Below are 18,258 nucleotides of genomic sequence, written 5' to 3' on the forward strand. Positions count from 1 at the left end.
AATCAAGGCTACAAGTTTTATTTTCACACTTTTCCTCCTTTCAAAGGCATGCCGGATGTGCCTCCTCAGCAAAGGCTGGAGGCTCAGGAGAAAATTTCTTTGCTTTTACAGATGGGAGCTATCCAGGTGGTACCTCCGTCAGAAATAGGCCTAGGGTTTTATTCCCGTCTATTCCTAGTGCCAAAGAAAGGAAACACTTGGAGGCCAATTCTGGATTTGTCCATTCTCAATACCTACCTAGACATTCCAAAGTTCAAGATGTTAACATTACAACAACTTCTGCCTATGTTAGGCAAAGATCACTGGATGGTAACCCTGGATCTCAAAGAGGCCTATCTTCACATTCCTATCAGGCCCAGCTGCAGGAGATTCCTGCGCTTTAGGCTGGTACTTCTCATTATCAGTTCTCTGCATTGCCCTTTGGTTTATCTACTGCCCAGGGTGTTCACAAAAGTTCTGGCTCCTGTAATAGCTTTCTTCAGACAGAGGGGAATACAAATTTATCCTTATCTGGATGATTGCCTGATTCTTGCTCAAGACAAAGACAAGTTACTTCAACGTCTGCAGTATGTAATGGCAGTTTTAAGGTGCCTAGGGTATTCTGTGAACGAAATAAAGTCCAGTCTAGTACCCTCTCAGGACATGTGCTTTCTGGGTGTGAGACTGAATACAGCTTCTCAGATGGCCTTTCTGACCCCGGACAAACAAAGAACTCTTCACTTATACTTCAAGCAGTTATCAGTACTGTCCAGGCTGACTGCAAGGACAGTCCTTCAAGCCTTGGGCTTCATGGCATCTTGCATTCTAGTACTTCCCAATGCCAAACTGCATATGAGGAAGCGTACAATGGTATCTCAAAACTGTATGGACTCAACACTGCCACGATTTGGACACTGTCATTCGGATAATACCTTGCATCCAGAAGGAATTCTTGTGGTGGGCGCAGGAATGTCACCTAAACAAGGGACTCTCTGTGACCCGACCAGAGGCGAGTCAGATCATAACGACGGATGCCTCGGACTTGGCTTGGGGAGCACACTTCAATGGGAAATGGATTCAAGACACGTGGCCTCCCAGACTACAACATTTGCATATCAACATGAAGGAGATGTTGGCAGTCCAATTTGCCCTGATGGCCTTCAAGGACCTACTTCAACCAGGACAGGTGTTGATTCGAACAGACAACACAACAGTCATGTGGTACATCAACAAGCAGGGTTGAACCCATTCTTACCCTCTTTGCAGACAAGCAATGATATTGTGGGAGACTGCTCTGAGTTTGCACATCACTCTTCAAGCACGGTTTCTGCCAGGAGCACAGAACTCCCTAGCAGATGTATTGAGCAGACAAATTGTGGACCCCACGAGTGGAAATTGGATCCTCAGGTATTCCAACAGTTGACAGTGGCTTGGGAACTCCAGACATAGATCTGTTCGCTTCTCCACTAAATTTCCAACTACCAAAATTTTGCACAAAGATGTTTCACCCAAAAGCTTGGAAAGTGGATGCTCTATCTTTCAGTTGGAACAACCTTCATGTCTATGCTTTCCCTCCTCTGCCTCTCCTTCCCAAGGTACTCTTGAAAGTCAGGCGGGACAAGCCTTGCATGATTCTAATAGCACCGGATTGGCCACGTCAGCACTGGTATCCTCTGCTGAGGAGTTTAATTCAGGAGCCTCCTTGGCCTTTGCCACAGATTCCTCACTTGTTGTCCCAGTCAAGCAATCATTTGCTCAATGTCAGGGTGCAGTCCCTGCACCTAACAGCCTGGCGTATTCTGTTTTAGAGCCTGTGGGGTCTCAGCTTCCTCAACAAGTTTTAGATGTCATTTTGGAAGCCAGGCGGCCCAGTACTAGAAAAGTTTATGCTGATAAATGGAGGAAATTTTTTCTTTGGAGCACAGCAAAGGGCTTTGATGTCTCAGTACCTAATTTGAGTTTTACTCTACAATACCTTACTGAATTACTGGACAAGGGTTTGTCATTTTCCTCTGTGAAGGTTCATGCAGCAGCCATTTCTGCTCACTATGAATGTGACCCTCCTTTATTTTCTCATCCTTTGTTTAAGCAATTTCTTAGAGGGGCAAAAAATATAAGACCCCCACGTAGAGCTCCTACTCCTTCCTGGGATCTCAATTTTGTGTTGGAAAAGCTTACTTTACCTCCTTTCGAACCTGCAGCTACGTCCAAGCTGAAGTTTTTGTCTTGGAAAACTGTTTTTTTTTTGTTGGCCATTACCTCTGCTAGGAGGGTCTCTGAATTGCAGGCACTCATGGCAGTTGAACCTTTTCTGGTATTCCATAAGGATAGGGTGTCTTTGCGTACTAACCCTACTTTTATGCCTAAAGTGATTTCTAATGTGGCCTTGAACCAGTCTATTAATTTGCCTACTTTTTATGCTGATCCCCAAAATAAGGGGGAAAAAGTCTTGCATTCTTTGGACAATCACAGGCAGCTACGTTATTATTTGAGCAGAACTAAAGAGTTCAGGCAGACTCAACAGTTATTTATTTCTTTTGCTCTGGCTTCTCAAGGGAAAGCTGTTTCAAAGCAAACTATTTCTAAGTGGATTGGTCATTGTATTGCTTTTTGTTATTCTCATCATGGGAAGAATGTTCCTGCTGGGATCAGACCTCATTCCACTAGGGCTACTGCCACATCTACTGCCTTTTTGAGGGGGGTAGCTACTAAGGATATTTTGGAAGCAGCTACTTGGAGTTCAGTACACACTTTTACTAAGCATTACCATCTCCCTCTTTATTCCAAGTCTAGGGCTGGGTTTGCCACTGCAGTTTTACAGGGCATGTTAGCAGCCCCTAATGCTTTTTAGTTGCCAGCCTCCCTTTTCCTTTGCTTTGGGATTCTACCCACAGGTTATGACTGCAGCAATGTGAGACTAAGAACATAGTACAGTTTTGTACCTACCATAAATGTAGATGTTCGAGGATCCACATTGCTGCAGTCCTATTTTCCCTCCCTCCTTCCCCTCTATTGTTTGGGGTTACTGTTTTTCTCTTTGGGATAATTGTTATTTTTTCCCTTGTGGTTGTTGGTTATTTACTATTTTGGCTCTGGCCTTTCCTTTTTAAGGCCTTCTGACATCTGGGGCAAGAAAGACTGAGGATATGGCGTCGGTCATGCGCTTAAGTACTACTACGTACTGACGTCAGCTCCGGGCGCCCACGACCGACGCCAGCCTAACTCTTTGGTATTCGGGCCGACCGAGGACAGCGGACTACCCACAGGTTATGACTGCAGCAATGTGGATCCTCGAACATCTACATTTATGGTAGGTACAAAACTGTACTTTTTCCCTCCCTATAAGTACCATGTTTATGCAAAATATCGTAGATTTCCATTACGAAAAATAGTTAATGCATGAAATAATATAGTTACAAAGTTGGTCTACTTCACACCACGACCTATTAAAACTTTTTTCTGGTACATCGCTTAGAATTCCAGTCAGTCAGTCAGTCAGTCAGTAATGTCAATCAGAGTTACATAGTTGTTACTGTTCAGGAAATAAAAAGTACAGTTGTGTACACTTACCATAAATGTAGATGTTCGAGTGTATTCACTGTTGCAATCATTACATTTGGGTTATCTGCTTGCAGGTAGTCCTCAGTTGGCCTGATTAACAAAGTCTTGGGTCCTGCGTCAGTTGCTGTCCCTTCTTCCATGACGTCAGGTCATCAGGGGTATAAAACATGCAGCCAACGCCGTTACATCACTTTTTCTTGCGACAGATGTCAGGTGCCCCCCCTAATGGGAAGCAATTAAATATAAAAGTACAAAGATATACCTCCAACAAAAAAGCAAATACACCAAAAAGGCTTTTAAGCATAGTAAAGGAAATAGCCAAAAGAAATTAGGGGGCTGGAGGGAGGGTAACCAGGACTGCAACAGTGAATACACACGAACATCTACATTTATGGTAAGTGTACACAACTATACTATGTTCTTCGTGTTTCACTGTTGCAGTCACTACATTTGGGTAGATTCCCAAAGCTAAGGATGGGAGAAGGAATTTAGATAGCATTAGGACCAGCTATAAGGCCCTGCAAGACTGCAGTGGCAAAGAGCTCTGGATTTAGAGAAAATTGGCAAATGATAATGCTTGGTGAAAGAATGTACTGAACTCCAGGTAGCAGCTTCTAGGATGTCCCTGGTAGGGACGCCTCTGAGAAAGGCTGCAGAGGTAGATGCAGCCCTGGTGGAGTGAGGTCTGATAACCTGGGGGATAGGTTTTCCATGGTGCTTACAGCAGAAATTAATGCAATGACTTATCCATTTAGAAATGGTTTGCTTTGAAATAGCCGTCCCCTCTGCCCCTGCAGCAAATGCCACCAGCAGTTGTTCAGATTTCCTTTGAGGTTTAGTCCTGTCCAAGTAGAATCTAAGTTGTCTGTGCACATCTAAGGAATGCAGTATCCATTCCCCTTTATTCTGTGGATTGGGAAAGAAGGTTGGCAAATGAATGGACTGATTAAGAGCCACACTGGATACCACCTTGGGCATGAAGGATGGATTGGTTCTGAGGGACACTCTGTCCGCATGAAAGATGATGAAAGGGTCCACTGCCTTAAGGGCCAATAATTCTGATACCCTTCTAGCTGAAGTGATTGCTAAAAGGAAAGCTGTTTTCCAAGAAAGAAATTTTAAGTCTGCAGTAGCAGCTGGCTCGAAAATAGGTAGAGTGAGTTTCTCCAAGACAAAGTTAAGGTCTTAGGCTGGGGTTGGAGCTCTCCTGGGTGGTCTCAAATTTTTGGCCCATCTGAGAAACTGCTTGAGCAGTGGATGAGAGAAGAGGGGAGGCTTTGTGTATTAATGAGCTGAAATGGCTGAGGCGTGGATTTTAATGGAGAAAAAAGATTAGCCCTTGTGAAGCATCTCAGTTAAGTATTGTAAAATCTGAGGTAAATTGGGCGCTGCTGTGCTCATCCCTTGAGATTGGTTCCAGGCACAGAATGTTTTCCATTTTTCAGCATAAGATTTTCTAGTACAAGGCCTCCTTGCGTCTAAAATGATATCCATCACAGGTTTGCTGAGGGATGGTAAGAGAGAGAGATTAAGTAATTAGCCAGGCTGCAAGGTTCAGTGTTAGAAGCTGAGGGTGCAGAATCTGGTTCTCTTGCTGAGACGGCAGGGAAGGAGTCTGAGGCAGGTGCCATGGAGATAACCGTGACACACTGCGCAGAAGGGGGTACCAGTGTTGGCGCGGCCAGTCTGGAGCAATCAAAATCATCATCTTGGTTTGTCCTGTTTGATTTTTAGTAGTACTTTGGAGAGCAGAAGCAGAGGGGGGAAGGCATAGACTGATACATTTTTCCAGCTGAAGAACAAAGCATCCGCTTTAGAGTCTTGTTTGTGGGGAGTCCTTGTGCAAAATTTGTCCAATTGGTAATTCTGGGGAAAGACAAACAGGTCTATATCTGGGCTGCCCCATTTGCTTGTCAATATGTTGAAAGTCCTTGGTTCCAGTTTCCACTCGTGTGGGTCCATGAGGTTTCTGCTTAGTCCATCTGCCAGTGTATTTAATTTTCCTGGCAGGAATTGAGTTTGTAGGCGCACTTGGTAGCTCAAGGCTGTGTTCCATAATGCCATGGTTAGTCTGCAGAGGGGGTAAGAATGTGTACCCCCCTGCTTGTTCATGTACCACATAACAGTGGTGTTGTCCGTCTTTACCATTAGTTGTCCTGGAAGAATGTGGTCCCTTGAAGGCTGTCAGAGCATTCTGTACAGCTAACATTTCCTTTTGATTGATATGCAGGTGCATTTGACTTGGGTTCCATTTGCCCTGAATGCACTTCCCTGTCACGTGAGCCCCCCCATGCATACTCTTATGCGTTTGTTGTTAGGGTTTGGGCAGCAGGGAGTGGTGTAAAAGGTAGTCCCTTGTTTTGGTGGCAGGCCTCTGCCCACCAAAGGAACTCTAGGCGTAGGCATGGTATGATAGGAATCATTGTTTCTAGGTCCTGAGAATGTTGACACCATAGGCTTTTTAAATACCACTGTAGTTTCCTCATATGCAGTCTTGAATATAGAATTAGAAGAATGCAGAAGGCCATGAACCCCAAGGCCTGCAGTACTTGTCTTGCAGACCGCAGGGTTTTTGGGGCCACTTGTTTGAAGTAGGTTGTCAAATGAATTTGTTTCTCTGGCGTGAGGTAAGCCATCTGGGAAGTTATATTCAAGCTTGCTCCCAGGAATATAATTTGTTGACAGGGTACCAGTTGCGATTTCTTTTTGTTTATGGTGTACCCCAGACAAGTTAGAACCCTTTGTACAAAGGCCAGATGATTCAAAAGTATGCCCTGGCTTTCTGCCTGAATTAGACAATCATCCAGGTATGGGTATATTTGAATATTTCTTTGCCTGCAAAATGCAATAACTGGAGCTAGGCACTTTGTGAATACCCTGGGTGCAGTAGATAAGCCAAAGGGCAGTGCAGAGAACTGATCGCGCTTGTAGCCTGTTTTGAAGCGTAGGTATCTTCTGCAAGATTCCCTGATTGGGATGTGCAGGTATGCTGCTTTTACATCTAGTGTTGCCAACCAGGCATTGTTGCCTAGCATAGGAAGTAATTGAAGAGTCAGCATCTTGAATTTTGGAATCTCCAAAAAGGTGTTTAGAGTAGACAGGTCCAGGATAGGATGCCATGAATTGTCTTTTTTGGGTACCAGGAAAAGTCTCGAGTAGAAACCTTGTCACTTTTCCTCTTCTGGTACCAGATGAATAGCCTCCATGCTTAAGATAGAAAGCACTTGTTTTTGGGCCTCTGCCCACTGATTTGGGGGTAGGTCCGGCCACCCGCTTGGTGTTGGCAACGTGTGGAAGTGAAATCTGTATCCCTGGGACACTATTTAAAACCCATCTGTCCTGGGTAATGAGTTCCCAATTTTTTGCATAAAGAGCAATCTTTCCCCCAGTTGATAAGTGCTTGGAAATTTTAAAAGGAAGTCAATGAAACAGTTTATCATAGGGGGGAGTCTTATTATTCCCAGATTTGGAAGTGGAGGCCCCCAACTGCTTAGTCCTGTGTGTCCCCTGGGACTGAAACCTGGGTTTTTTGCTGTGTCTGGGTTTGGCCTGAGAAGACCTGGAAGGGGCTGGAAAGGACCAATTCTTAAGAGGGCCAGTGCCTACTAAATCTAGGAGGCTGAACTTGGAAAAAATATTAGTTTGCATAGATTTAGCTTTATCTTCCATCTTTTTAAGAACTTCCTCAGCCTTGTTGCCAAACAGGCGGTCCTGATTTAAAGGAGCATCCAACAATTTAGCTTTAACATGATGAGGCAAAGATTGCTCCTTAAGCCAAGCATGCCTTCTGAACACAGACCCAGTAACAGCAGCCCTGCAAGAGGCCTCTAATGAATCAAAACCACATTGCAAAGTATGTTTTCCAACTTGTTCATCAGAATGCATTAAATCCTGTAATTCTTTACTTTCAGCACAGTCGGGAATCACCATAATTTTCTGTTTAAGCAATCCAATAACATGTTGCTGACACTTTAACATCTCTATCAGAAGGGGAAGGATTTTTAGCAGTAGAAGCCTTAATGCCCGTGGGCCCCTGTGAAATAGTCTCTGGATCTGCAATAGGATTTTTAAAAAGGAACTTGTGTGACTCGGGGACCCTGTAGTATCTGTCAGGTTTTCTGGGAGCAGGAGGCAGGGAATCAGGGGCCAAACTAGGTTCCAAAAAAGCATCATCAACAATGTCTAGTACAGGAGGTAGAGCTAAAGGCCTATGCTGAGGCAGGAGTAAGAAATCCCTAAGCCTTCTTTTTTGAATCAGAAAAATCCTGGCTTCCCAATGGAAATGCTCCCTTAGAGTACGCAAGGTTTCCCCAAAAGAAAAATCCTCAGAAGGGGAAGCAGAGGGAATGGAGTCCTCTGCATCAGAATCTTCATAAGTAGATAAGGGCAAATCCAGATCATAAGAAGAATCAGAAAAAACAGAATCCTGATCAGAAGATTCATAATCAACTTCAGTCCTAAGCCTCTTAGAAGGGGGGGGGGGGGGTTGGCTACCCCTGATTAGAGTTATTAGATCTTCAGCCATTCTTATCATTTGTTTTTTAGGCATAGAGGCCTGAACATGGGGCCTGGGTGTCGTTATTTTAGGCATGGATCGAGATTTAGGCCTAAGTAAAGAAGGAGGCGTCGATTTAATATGCAAGTCCATAGGCCACAGCGGCTCCAGATAGTTGAAGCATCTCGCAGCATACTGGACTCCGAATGGGTCTCAGTAGAGGCCTGCGAATCAGAAGTAGTGGGTATCAAGGGCTGCAAAAGCGCCTCACTGAGTACCGGCGAACTGGCGACTGACTTAGGAGAAGCGTCCTCGGCAGCTTTGGACCTCGACGGCCTGTCTCTGTCTTTATCTTTGCATTTTTTCAGAATCCCGGTAGTCGGATGGCTAACCAATGATATTTCTAGATAAATAAACAGAGAACCGAAATATTTAGAGGCGAAAATATACTGACGGATAGTGTGCTGATTAAATAAAGCACAAAACCGACAGCAAGGTACGCCATGTTCAGGGCCTAGGCAAAGAATACAGTACGAATGAAAATCTTTATGAGGTATTTGCTTTCCACAAGTAATGCAATTATTAACTTTTACTGACATCGGTAAGGAGCAAGAAAAAGTTTCTCCAACGGGGTACTTAGCTTTAGTTGAAGACTTCGGTTCTGAAACTCAAAAATGAAAATTTCAGGAGTCGGCCGACCAGCACTTGCAAACTGCTTCTGCTTCGGGCACCGCACGGCAAGAAAGACTGATGTAATGGCATCGGCTGCGTGTTTTATACCCCCGACGACCTGACGTCATGGAAGAAGGAACAGCAACCAACGCAGGACCCAAGACTTTGTTAATCAGGCCGACTGAGGGCTACCTGCAAGCAGATAACCCAAATGTAATGAATGCAACAGTGAAACACGAAGAACATCAAAACTATGCATAAAAAAACACCAGACCATAAGGAAATTACAAAACTAATAAAATAACAAATCAAAAACTACATGCCCTTTCTTATTAGACAAAAACTCTCAAATTAAATTATTTTTCCCAAATTAAAATTAAATTAACTTTCTGCCTGTTAACCATATACACAAACTTCACAGGGACAACCCAGAAACACTGTCTGGTTAAACAGACTTGCTCAGAGTCGCACAGTATATAAATGGAGGTAGAAATAATCAAACCCTGTATCCTTAACTACAGGGAGCAGTTCATTAATATCTTAAGAGTATTAATTCTCTACACTAACACTTCATTAACTTCATTTTCTGATGAATCACTAAGAATTACAGTCAATCAGTAATAAAAAATAGAGTTGCAAATTACTGTTCAGAAAATCCATGTGGATGCAAAACCTACTGCTGTCTTAACTTTTAACAAAAACTAGGGATGCTTTACAGAGCCAAAAACTTTCTCACCGATGCAACTAAAACTGCACTTGCCACTACTTATCTCCTCCTAACATTTCTTTGTGATGCTCCTATCTTTACTAAACTCCAGGCATCAAAAAATGTAAAACTTGAATACTATAACAAAATTGTTAAATTTGCAGCAAATACCCTTTTCAGAATGCATTGGGGACTAGAGCCACACATTCCAGAGACTTAAATATGGCCTGCAACTTGAAAAGAACACGCTGGAGGGACAGATTTGCCTCCCAGCGACTGCCACATCTTTGGAATAGACTACCAATTCATGTTAAGCAGAGCACCTCTATGACAATGTTCAAAAGGAACCTGGACGAATGGATGGGGCACCATAAATTTTTACTGGGGATAATTCCCACAACCCTCCTGGACATGTGCAGTCATTACTAAATACAATCCTGGGTATTGACTAGAGTGGTAATACATTGGGATGAAACAGCAAGGCTTGAAATGACCTTCAGGTCGATAGCCTAGTAACATCCTACGATCCACTGTTTAGCACTAAAAAGCCTAAATTGGTTAAAACTGCCTCATCAGCTAATGTATGCACAACTTCTTGTCACCTATAAAATTATCCAGCATCCATCTGCCTGTCCAGTACTAAATAACATGCTACACAATTACGTTCCCAGTCAGTCAAATGCGATCCAGTGACCAAAAACCCTTGTCTGTTTACAAACCTATCAAAAATGCTGGCCATTGTCTGTACTTGCACAAGGCTGCTAAGGCCTGGAACTTCTTAACTGTATCCATCAGGTCAATACCCTCCCACCCATCTTTCAAAACCACTCTGAAATACTTCCTATGTAAAACCTGGCTTTGTTCTAGCTCAAAACCAGGATAACCTATATCCCTAAATGTGAACAAGTATCTTTTTTATTCCTTATAAATCCTCACTCTCCTTACTTCTAACAAAATCTCTTCCCTACCATAAGCCTGTTTTCCCCCACTTCATATTGCAATGCCTGTTTGTATTAGATTAACTAACTTTTAATTTCTCTACAAACTGTCTACAAATTCTGTAAATATTAAATGATTGTCATATAACTTGTATCAATACTTACCCAAAGTTTTTATATCACTAATTTGTAATAATTATTTAAACTGCATATGTTTTTGTTTTATTTTTGAAGACTGTAAAATTATTGTTCTTAAAATGTTTTACAATAATTTGGAGCTTTTCTTCCCAGGCTTCTGATGAAAGTGGGCTTCTACCCAGTCGGACGTTCCCAGTAATCAAATATCAATAAGTAAATAAACTTTTCTGAGTGAATTACAGTACACTGCCTTTTTTGTCTCCAGTTTTGCAGAATATCTTCTGATTTTCTTTCATATGCATGGTATATTAATGAGGATTATAGCCTGTCTTTAATGCCAGTCATTACTGTCTCATAGTTCTTACTGTTCAATGCACGTCCATGCAACACCTGTTGTTCTCTTAGCTTTTAAAGTGAATTAATGTAGCCTGTCACTTAATGGTCTGAGATGTTAAACTGCTTTATGTAGTCAAAAAGTATAGGGTTTGAATCCTTCCAACTCCATTTTCCTAGTGTGTGGCTTTGACTAAGTCACTCGGACAGTGTACTCCTGAGTTGCCCCTGAAAATGGACACTCTGTCCAATAGGCCTACATGATTAACAAATAGATAGAAGAAAATAATATTTAAATTTGTCCCTTTATGATGTTCCTCCCATTATTTTTGGCTTTGCCCAAAATTCTTGAGTAAAAAAAGCTGAGATGGATTCTGCTATGTTCCTTCTACAATTGGTGGCTTTCTGGTAAATTATTGTGATTGCAGTCACTAACTTTGAGGCATGTGCTTCTCAGACTTCATAAAATGCTTGCTATTGCAAATCACATTATTGTTGCAACTATATACAAGAAATATATAAAATCCATTCATGACTTTTTGGTCTTTTTCTCTAATTTGTGGGCTTTTTTAAAGTACTGTAGACAGTAGACACTAAATAATGACAAATGCGAATTTTCTGAAGAATGCAAACACAAAAACCTGTTATAATAGCACTTTCTAAGTATACAATTCCAATATTTAAGTATAAATACCTTATTTTTGGGTATTTGTTTTTGATTACTCTTGACTAAGAGGTTGAGTGAGAATGGGGGTGCGTTGGGTTGCAATGTATGGTTCTCGCACCAGTGAAATGAAATACACCTCTCAGTCATTATTTATACATTTGTTCAAGAGCAAAGATCTGAGTGTACACAGTCATACAAGGTACTATAACTGGTCACGTGTGTGTGGTTCCTTTGCAGTAAATGGAAGCATCATCAAATAAGCCATGTTCTTTGGGTATAATTCTTGGTTTCTTTGTTTTGTTGACTGTTGATAGTGTGTTTATTATTTAGCTATAAATAAACTGGACAGTATAAAATCTACATGCTTAATATTACTACTGTAACTATGAATGCACTTTTAATTTACCTTGTGTTAGCATGCACAAAACTGTGAAATGCACTGTTATGGGCTACAACAGTTTGTCTGGTATGTAGTGCAGATGACTAAGGCCATAAACTGTTAATGAGCTGCTTCCTGTAATATTGTTTTTTTTTTCTCAGCCTTCATTTGTCTGGTGTGTGATTCTGACCAAGTCACTCATCAGAAAGTGCTTCTGGGCTGCCCTTAAAAAGGGATTCCTACATCCAGTGGGTTGTCCAAACTGTTAGCAAAGGTACTGCAAATATTCCGGTTTGAATTCTTGCACTCTTAACATTGTCATTTGTTGCTTCACTGTATGCTATCTGGCTATAAATCTCAGCACACCTCTTGTAGTTTAATGACGTGCCAGATGCATTTTCAATACAAGTTAAGTTTCAAGGGAAGAAAAGATTACTGTTGCTTATGCTAAGTCACTTTTCAATGTGATAGTCTTATTTTGCTTAAGCAAATTTCTGTCAATGTTTTACTGCAAAAGTATGAATGAACATTTTAAATTAAATCCAAATTTCTGATCATTGTGAAATTAAAGAAGCAGTATATACACTGACAGGTTTGAGTAGTTTTATGGCAAATGGGGAGAGACAGCCATGTAATAGGATACTGGTATGGCTGTTGGGGGGGGGGGGGCTGTCCATTACCCTGCATAGGGCCCCATTTTATCATGATCAGGCTCTGGACCACAGAATGGTGACACTGGTAACAGACTGGATATTAGATACACAGTAGCATTAACTGCAACATAACTTGGAGTGTATTTGTGGAAAAATACATATTTGCACATATTTTTTATTCACGCCTATATTTCTATAAAGTCTACTAATGTGAGGTTTCATACTGGAAATTATAAAACAAATAAGTGGTCTAGTCAAACTATTAAAAATCTAGAATTCTACACATTAAAATTACAACGCAGCCAATAATGAGAAGATAGAACAGTTAGTTGTGAGGAACTCATCAAGTACTCCAAAATATCAGAAAAAAGGTTGCTGCTCCCATCTTATGGCTGCTGCCTTTGTAATGCAAAATGTTGTTACAATTGAGAATTCTACAGCTTACTTGGTTTCAAGTTTTCAAGGTCCATAACAGGCCAAACCCATAACATAAGCATGATCAGAGTAAAACTACATCAGATGAAAGTGAATGGATCATAATTTTTGCAGTTTTACACTCTCTAATCACAAGAGAGAGGCAAACAAAGATTAGCATTTATAACAGTGTTCAGCACCAGAGGAAACTAAAGAATGATGCAATTAAAATGTTATCAGGAAGCCTGTCAAACCGGGTGTACAGTGACAGACCTTTAGAAGCAAAGGCAGTAGTAAGAAGGACTGAATTCTCTGCACCTGCTTTCTTTAAGGGAAGGGGTGCTCTATCCTGAGATGACTCCTGCTGCAGGCTACAGTACAGCCAATCCACTATTACATAAGAATGCGGCAAAAAAAGGCAGCAGGCATGCTATGTGAATACAAACACACATTTGTATCCTTGTCCAAAAGTGTGTGTGATGGGGAATATATTACAAGCAACCCTGGATTACACCTCAGAGGGGACAATTTCTTAGGCATGCTGTGTCATCATAAACTCCATCACTATCTACTACATGCTAGCCAATGTCTGCTGAAAACCCTCATCCATGGCTAGTCAGGACACACACATTAATATTCTCAAAATGAGTCACTGCTCTTTGATTAAACTCAAGGGGTTGTCAAGATCTATAGCACAAATTACTAGCTACGATGCACAGTGGCTAACTACAACTAATTTTCTTCTCCATGAACTACACGTCAGGTGTACTCAGGACACCTAGTCTAGCATGCTGACCAGAATATCCCATAGTTATCTCAAACTGCACTGCTGTCTCAGATTGTTGGCCAACAGTAATCAAACAAATCTGGCTCGCTGACCACCTAGCCATAATAAGCAGTAAGGACAAATTACAATCAAACAAACTTGGCCCACTGACCACCAAGACAGGATAAGGGGTAAGGGCAAACTACAATCAAACAAACCTGGACAGGTGACCACCTAGGTAGGATAAGGTGTAAGGCAAACTACAGTGTCAAAAGGGACAATGAGCTATCTACCAGGAGAAGTTCAGCAGCAAACAAGGAATATAAATACACAAGGGGGGGATAACCATATATTTTGCCATTTTTGGAAAAATTGGCACAGATTACATTCATTGAGGACAGCTGCCACACTAAAAGAAAAATAGCTGTTTTCAGTTATGTCAGGCAAACACATTGCCAGCAAAGGAAAAAGCCATGCTTAATGCTCTTAAAATGGCTGCAAGTCATGTACAAATCTGGACAGAACTAGGTAGCTAAAAATTACAGATAAGGTCAGTGTCTTAACTTCTAAACAAAATTAACCCCTCACAGATTCTTTACAGCAACCACCACATCTACAACCGCCATGATATCTGACTGTCCCTAAAAGGTAGACCTACAATGCACCATGATATCTGACTGTCCCTAACAGGCAGACGCATCTTCCCTCATGGGTACTGATTATAAGCATGGGGGAGGGGAAGGTAGTTGGATAAGGGACATGCAGTTCAGAAGCAGATTGTACGTTAGTAAAACTTACATTTGATCCCATTTTTCTAAGCATCAGCAGCACTCGCACCTTCTGCTGAATGTACATCTCCTCCGGACTCTTCTCGGGGGCACCGTCCCGGTTCATTCCCCCAGCTCCTACAATCCTAGAAGAGAAAGAAAAACAAAATGAAAGCCTTCCTTAAACAGAGCCACATGCATAGAAAAGCCAGGGATGAAATGAACCAATGGCCTTAGGCCAACAGCTGTCATATCTGGCAGCAGTGTTTAAGGCACTGATCCAAATCACTAAGGTGTTTTATATTCCCACATTCCAAAACACTTCATTAATTTGAAGCAAAAAATTATTTATTTTCAAAACAAAGCATGTGTTTCGCAAAGATGATTTTGCAGGCCCAAAAAAAAATCACCCATTTGTAATTAGTCACAGTTAGGAAAATGGACAAATGGAAATACTTTTCTAAGCAAACTGCAGATCTTTGCAGAACATCATTAAATACAATGACAAAATTATCATTAACTGTGAATCTCCAACAGTCATCCATGCTACTCACACACTATTAAATTCCAGCTACTAAGCTAATGGAAATTCTCACTTACACGTCAGGATTTATACCAGCTGGAAAGAACTGTCATACTAGCTAGTAGCTGTAAACCTTTCCAAGCAAAGCAAAAACTCTGACATCAGTGGAATGCAATTCTTCCATAACAGTAGTTAATGTTTCATAAGAGGTATACAATTCTCAGGAACAGAACAGATTTCCAACATATGGGCCTAGTTCGCTGTCAATGGCAAAGCCCGCATTTTATGAAACTTTAGATCAAGACGAGGTTATCTTAACTATGTTATTCAAAAAGAAAAAGTGAATGATTTATACAGTAAGACAGCAATATTTTAAAGTACATTATTTTTTACATGGCAATGAAGGCCATTGTGTGAATTTTAACATAAAATTACAGGAAAGGAAACTGTGGTGATTGTCTCAAATAGGAATGCAAGGCCCACTGATCAGCAAATGGATAAAACACTATTCAACTGTATCATGCTTTCTAAACTGACAGACTGCTATACATAAGCACTTAACAATTCCCACGGCACGTGCTTCTACAACTTTTACACACAGTGTTAAAAGCAACAGTGCAGAGCAAACCAATTTATCCTGGGTCAAGAGTCAAAATGTATTTTCTAAATTATTCAAATTTACAAAATAAAGGAGAGGGGTTATGGCAAACCATTTTACCCCTATCTGGAAGGCAGTTGCTACAGCTGCACTACTATATGCAGCTGTCTAGAAACGTTCGACTGGCTATAGGAAGGACATTACATTGACCAAGCAGAAACTCTGTAATGCTGGTGCAGCTGACAGCAGGCGATAACAGGGTAGAAAGGCAGGTGTTGTGCAGCCATGAACCAGCAGGAGGTGCTGCTGACAAATGAAAGTCAGACTCCACTTTCTACAACTTTGTAAAAGGAAACCAAGAGGAGATACAAAGCAACACACAAAATTCAGCTGCTGCAAACCTAATAACCCAAGTATGAATACTACCCAACAATCTCACCTCCATAAATTGTTTTATATACCACGTGTATGTTGGCCTAACCCATTTCAAAGCCTCTTTAAAAAATCATCTCAAAAAGACATGGCTCTGCTCCTGCATAAAGCCTGCCTGATGCTCTGCACTTCCTCTTCTTCCACACTAGCCTCATCCTCCTCTTCTGTCACATTTAAATCCTTCACAGTCTGCAAGATCCGAAGGCTCTTCCAACTCCTTCTCTGTTTCTATACCAAATCCTTAAACTACGTTATTGCTTCTATTCTTCTTAACTCTCTCACTATCTTTCTGCATCACTGACTTTCTGGCTAATATTTTCCTAACTGAAACTAACATTCTATTTATTTTTTTCATGTACTATACTGCACTACCTACGTACTATTTTTTGGACACTATATCATGTATAGTGAGACTGACTATTATTGTCTATAATGTTTTTAACTCTATCGAATTGTCTAGATGTGAAGTATATATTGTAACATCTTGTAACACAGTTTGTTCTTTCAACTTATTTTGTATAGTATTTCTAATGTGATTTGTACTGTATTGAATTTTACTGTATTTTATTGTACTGAATGTGGAGCTTTTCTCCCCAGGCCTCTGCTGAAAATGGGTTCTGTAGACCCAGTCAGACCACCCCGGTAAACAAATGTCAAGAAAATAAATAAATTAATAAATATAGATGACCATTCCACCTTTTATTGCACCACAGAACAAAAGAAACACATCAATCTCCAAACCATCAAGTCACAAACACTTTACCCAGCTTTGTAGCACAGAGAGAATAAAGCCCCATCTAGGACACAGGCAATTCAAGTTCGATTAGCAAGTCCGACTCCTGTATGAGCTGGCCGGGGAGAATGTGTGTCGGAGTCGTTACTGTTGCTACGCCCATCTAAGGAGAAGAGAGAAGGCTCAGGCTGACCAGATGGGTGACAGCTGAAACACTGGGGGGTTTACCTTTAGCATACAGGCTTAGGAAGCCCACACTGCCATGATGCAATGACATATGACAGCAAATGTCTCCTCCGAGGGTAACAACTGTAGAGTTTGATGAGACGTTGGGGGGGGGGGGTGAGGTTAAGCAACTCCAAAGGACAAGGAAGCAAGCCTGATCCATACCATTTGACACTTACCTTTGTCTAATGGATGGATGACAGGGCTTCTCAAACAGGAAGGAATGGGCTATAGTACTTTCTTATAGCTTGAATGCCCACACCCCATCCCTGTTGAATAAACAGGCCAACTGAGTGACAGTAGTGAAGCCAATGGAAAAGTTCCAGATGGTGTGGCAAATACTTCAAAAACGGCATTTTTTGGAAGAAGCAAGCCCATCTGCACCTCACACCCCTGCATTTCCATATATATTAACTCCAAGGCTGCATAACAGTGGAGGTAACAAAACTTCCTTGTGTTTTTTTTATGGTATTCAATAAAACAAACTGATGGAACAGTTTTGATGCATAGCTTCATAGGACATTACTAGGCTAACGGCTTAAGGGCCCTAACAAACCTAGCCAATATAACCAGATTTTACCCAATATATGCCCCCTGCCCCTAAGAGGATGGCATGGATTTGTGTCTGTTCATTGAGTATCTTACAAATTGTCCCAGTCCATACGGGACATAATCACTACCCAGGTGTGAATTTGCGATTCCCCCTCCATTGATCCAAACTGTGTTTGAACAGGGCCATGGAAGGGTTCTGCTTAATGTGAATAGGATGCCTGTTCCAAAGAAGGGCAATCTCTGCAACACGTATCTGTCTCTCCAGTGTGTTTCGTTTGAGTCGATGACTAAGTTTACATCCCTAGATCAGATGGCCCTCATGCTGTTTGACTTTTGGATATGTAGCAGCTCCATCAGGACTGGATTTGTAAATACTTTGTAGGTCAGGCATAAGTCACCTCTTAATAGTCGTCAGCAGACGTAGTAAAAGGATAGGGCTTTTAGTCTATCCACACGGTTCATACTTTTTCCACCCTGTATTTTTTTTGTAAGGAACCCTTGAGGTCACTCCAGCTGTTGTAACTGCCCAGTCAAGTACATGCATATGTACTCAATTATTGGTCTAATGACAGCTGAGTATAGCAGAACTAGATTTTCCTTGGATCTGGATGTCATACTTTTACTTATAAGTTGTGCCACATAAAAAGATTTCCTCACCACTATGGACACAAGGTGGTGGTGCAAATTCAGGCCACTATCCATCTGTGTATTTAGATTCTCATCTCTG

General features: G+C 41.4%; 1 protein-coding gene across 2 annotated transcripts in view; it reads right to left on the minus strand.

Moving 5' to 3' along the window:
- The window catches only part of CTNNBIP1 (catenin beta interacting protein 1), a 780,438-nt gene that overhangs the window by 455,460 nt on the left and 306,720 nt on the right, over window positions 1–18,258 (minus strand). For both annotated transcript variants that reach the window (XM_044063131.1, XM_044063130.1), the window contains exon 2: window positions 14,500–14,614. In XM_044063131.1, coding sequence (XP_043919066.1) covers window positions 14,500–14,614 — 115 coding nt within the window. The remainder of the gene's footprint in view (window positions 1–14,499; window positions 14,615–18,258) is intronic.

The sequence above is a fragment of the Protopterus annectens genome, chromosome 2.part1 (assembly GCF_019279795.1).
Source record: "Protopterus annectens isolate FY-2018-M chromosome 2.part1, PAN1.0, whole genome shotgun sequence".
Lineage (NCBI taxonomy): Eukaryota > Metazoa > Chordata > Ceratodontiformes > Protopteridae > Protopterus > Protopterus annectens.